Source organism: Solanum tuberosum, unplaced genomic scaffold, assembly GCF_000226075.1.
Source record: "Solanum tuberosum cultivar DM 1-3 516 R44 unplaced genomic scaffold, SolTub_3.0 scf00189, whole genome shotgun sequence".
Lineage (NCBI taxonomy): Eukaryota > Viridiplantae > Streptophyta > Magnoliopsida > Solanales > Solanaceae > Solanum > Solanum tuberosum.
Genome location: NW_006239113.1, coordinates 449,595 through 451,854, shown reverse-complemented (window position 1 = coordinate 451,854; position 2,260 = coordinate 449,595). Strand labels below are relative to the sequence as shown.

Below are 2,260 nucleotides of genomic sequence, written 5' to 3'. Positions count from 1 at the left end.
TAGACATCTAAGAAGCATGCCTGATGTAAAGACATCTCGCTTATGTCATTTTAACAGTTATTAAGCTAAGTAAATGATGGAGTAGAGCTAACAGTTTATGGTATTTAAAGGTAAGTGAGCCAAAAAGCAATATGCAATGTTACTTCTTCATTGTACCAAAAGCATGTGGCAATTGGTGAAGGAAAGTATCCCCCAGCATGGCTCCTGCCTGTATAAGTCATGAGGTCGGGCAAGAATGAGTAAACTTTCACCATAGTAAATAATTTTAGAAACAATAGTCCAATAACTGTACTAAGCATATACAAATGAATTAGTATAATTTCAAATCGGAAACAGAATTCATTTAGTAGGCAGCATTCATATGAATGGTAAGACATTTCACTAACTGAAGCCATTTGTTACATTACTAACAATTAATACTGGATGGAAGGAATATGAGCAACAGGAGCACCTTTCTGATTACCATGGCTTCTGGTTATTTAAGAAAGTGATTTTCAAATAATTGATCATTTTACAGAAGTTCTCTTTGGATGTAACTTACAGTAAACTATTCAAGGAGACATATAAAAGTAAGAACTTCGTTAAAGCTGTTAAAATTATGGAGAAAATTGTAACTGTGGCATAAATATTTGTATTCCATTATGCAAATACTAGTTTGGCGAGTATTTGCAAAATAATTGAATTTCAGTATACAAAACATTGAATGACTGAAATACTGGTTGACGGTGTATTTCAAGTAAAATATTGGTTTCGCTCACAAATGTTCAACTTTCATAAATCTTTTCCAAGCTGAAGTTAATGTGCGAACACAATTTCACCTCCCACAAGTATTTTTTCAACTTGAATACAAAGAAACAGAATAATTTGAACAAACCACAGAAGATATTCAGGAACTTTAACAATAAGAGATCATTCTCACCCCAAATAACGCCAAAGAATCTACAATTGCTTTTGAGGGCTTCCCATGAACTGCAGGAGATAAAACATTTGGATTCCATGAATTGAAAAGAAATTGCAAACGAAGATAAGAATTGAATCCTAAAGAAGAAAGCATAAACATAATTATAAGAATTTGAGCTACTTACTAAATATTAAAGGCAAAAGAATCAGGCAGATAAGGGAAGCCAAGCTCACCCAATAAGTGAGCAACACATTGCATTGATCCATAGACCTGTCAATGAAACCAGAGAAAAGCTCTCAGTGACAACTAAAGACACCCATCCCAGAGATCTATCAAAATGGGTCCCATATGTTGTGTGCCATTAAGAAGGTTTTTCATATATATATAAAAAATGAGTATAATTATGAAGCTGATAGGACTTGAACACACCACCTCAAAGAATTTTACACGCCTTTAACCACTAGTATATATATACACACTCACTTCAAGAACATCTTCTATAAAAGATTGAATAAACTTCAAAGTTGTTACCTCCCTGCTTCTACCATGACACAAGTAGAAAACCATGAATTTAGCAAACTGAAACAAGATGAAGTAGCTATAGTTATGGTTCCATTTCCATCTCAAGGCCATCTTAACCAACTTCTCCAACTTTCATGTTTAATCTCCTCCTATCATCTTCCTGTCTATTATGTTGGTTTGGCAACACATAATCATCAAGCCAGGATTCGAGCTAACGCGTTAAATCCTTCAAACATAGCCAAACTTCACTTCCATGACCTTCCAAATCCTGAACTAATAGCCTCATCAAATCTTTAGACAATATGGGATGTTTCTATGCTTCTTCGCGATCCCATTGCTTCTTTCATACGCGATATTTCATCAAAAGTAAGACGAGTCGTCGTTGTTCATGATCCTATGATGTCTTACAATGTACAAGATGTTTCTTCTTTGCTCAATGCTGAATCCTATATATTTAACTGCATTTCAGTTTTCTCATGCTATATTATGATGTGCTTATTTTTAAAGATTTCTGGCCAACATGAAGAAGAATTGCTTAAAAAGCTATACTCCTTTGAAGGAGTTACAACAGATGAAGCTTGTCACGCCTCGAGCCTACACCCTGGGCATGGCCGGCACCCGGAGACCATTGCTGGCCCCAAGCGAACCCTTGGCCTGGCTTTCTTAACTCAGCGGAAACCTAACTCAATAGAATAACTCCATGCCATGCAAAGACATAAAACAACTTAACTGATAAAATCTGGCCAAAAAGGCAACTCTTGTCTCAAAATAGAATATTTACATATATACATAGATGAGAGACTCAATACTAACTGACTGACTGTCTATGAAGCCTCT

At 35.5% G+C, this 2,260-nt stretch overlaps 1 protein-coding gene across 1 annotated transcript in view; it reads right to left on the bottom strand.

Annotated features, from left to right (window-relative positions):
- The window catches only part of LOC107062005 (IAA-alanine resistance protein 1-like), an 8,246-nt gene extending 8,029 nt beyond the window's left edge, over positions 1-217 (bottom strand). The window contains exon 1 of the mRNA XM_015312149.1: positions 157-217. Within this exon, the coding sequence (XP_015167635.1) occupies positions 157-199 (43 nt within the window). The 5' untranslated portion in view covers positions 200-217. The remainder of the gene's footprint in view (positions 1-156) is intronic.
- Positions 218-2,260: the final 2,043 nt, after the last annotated feature.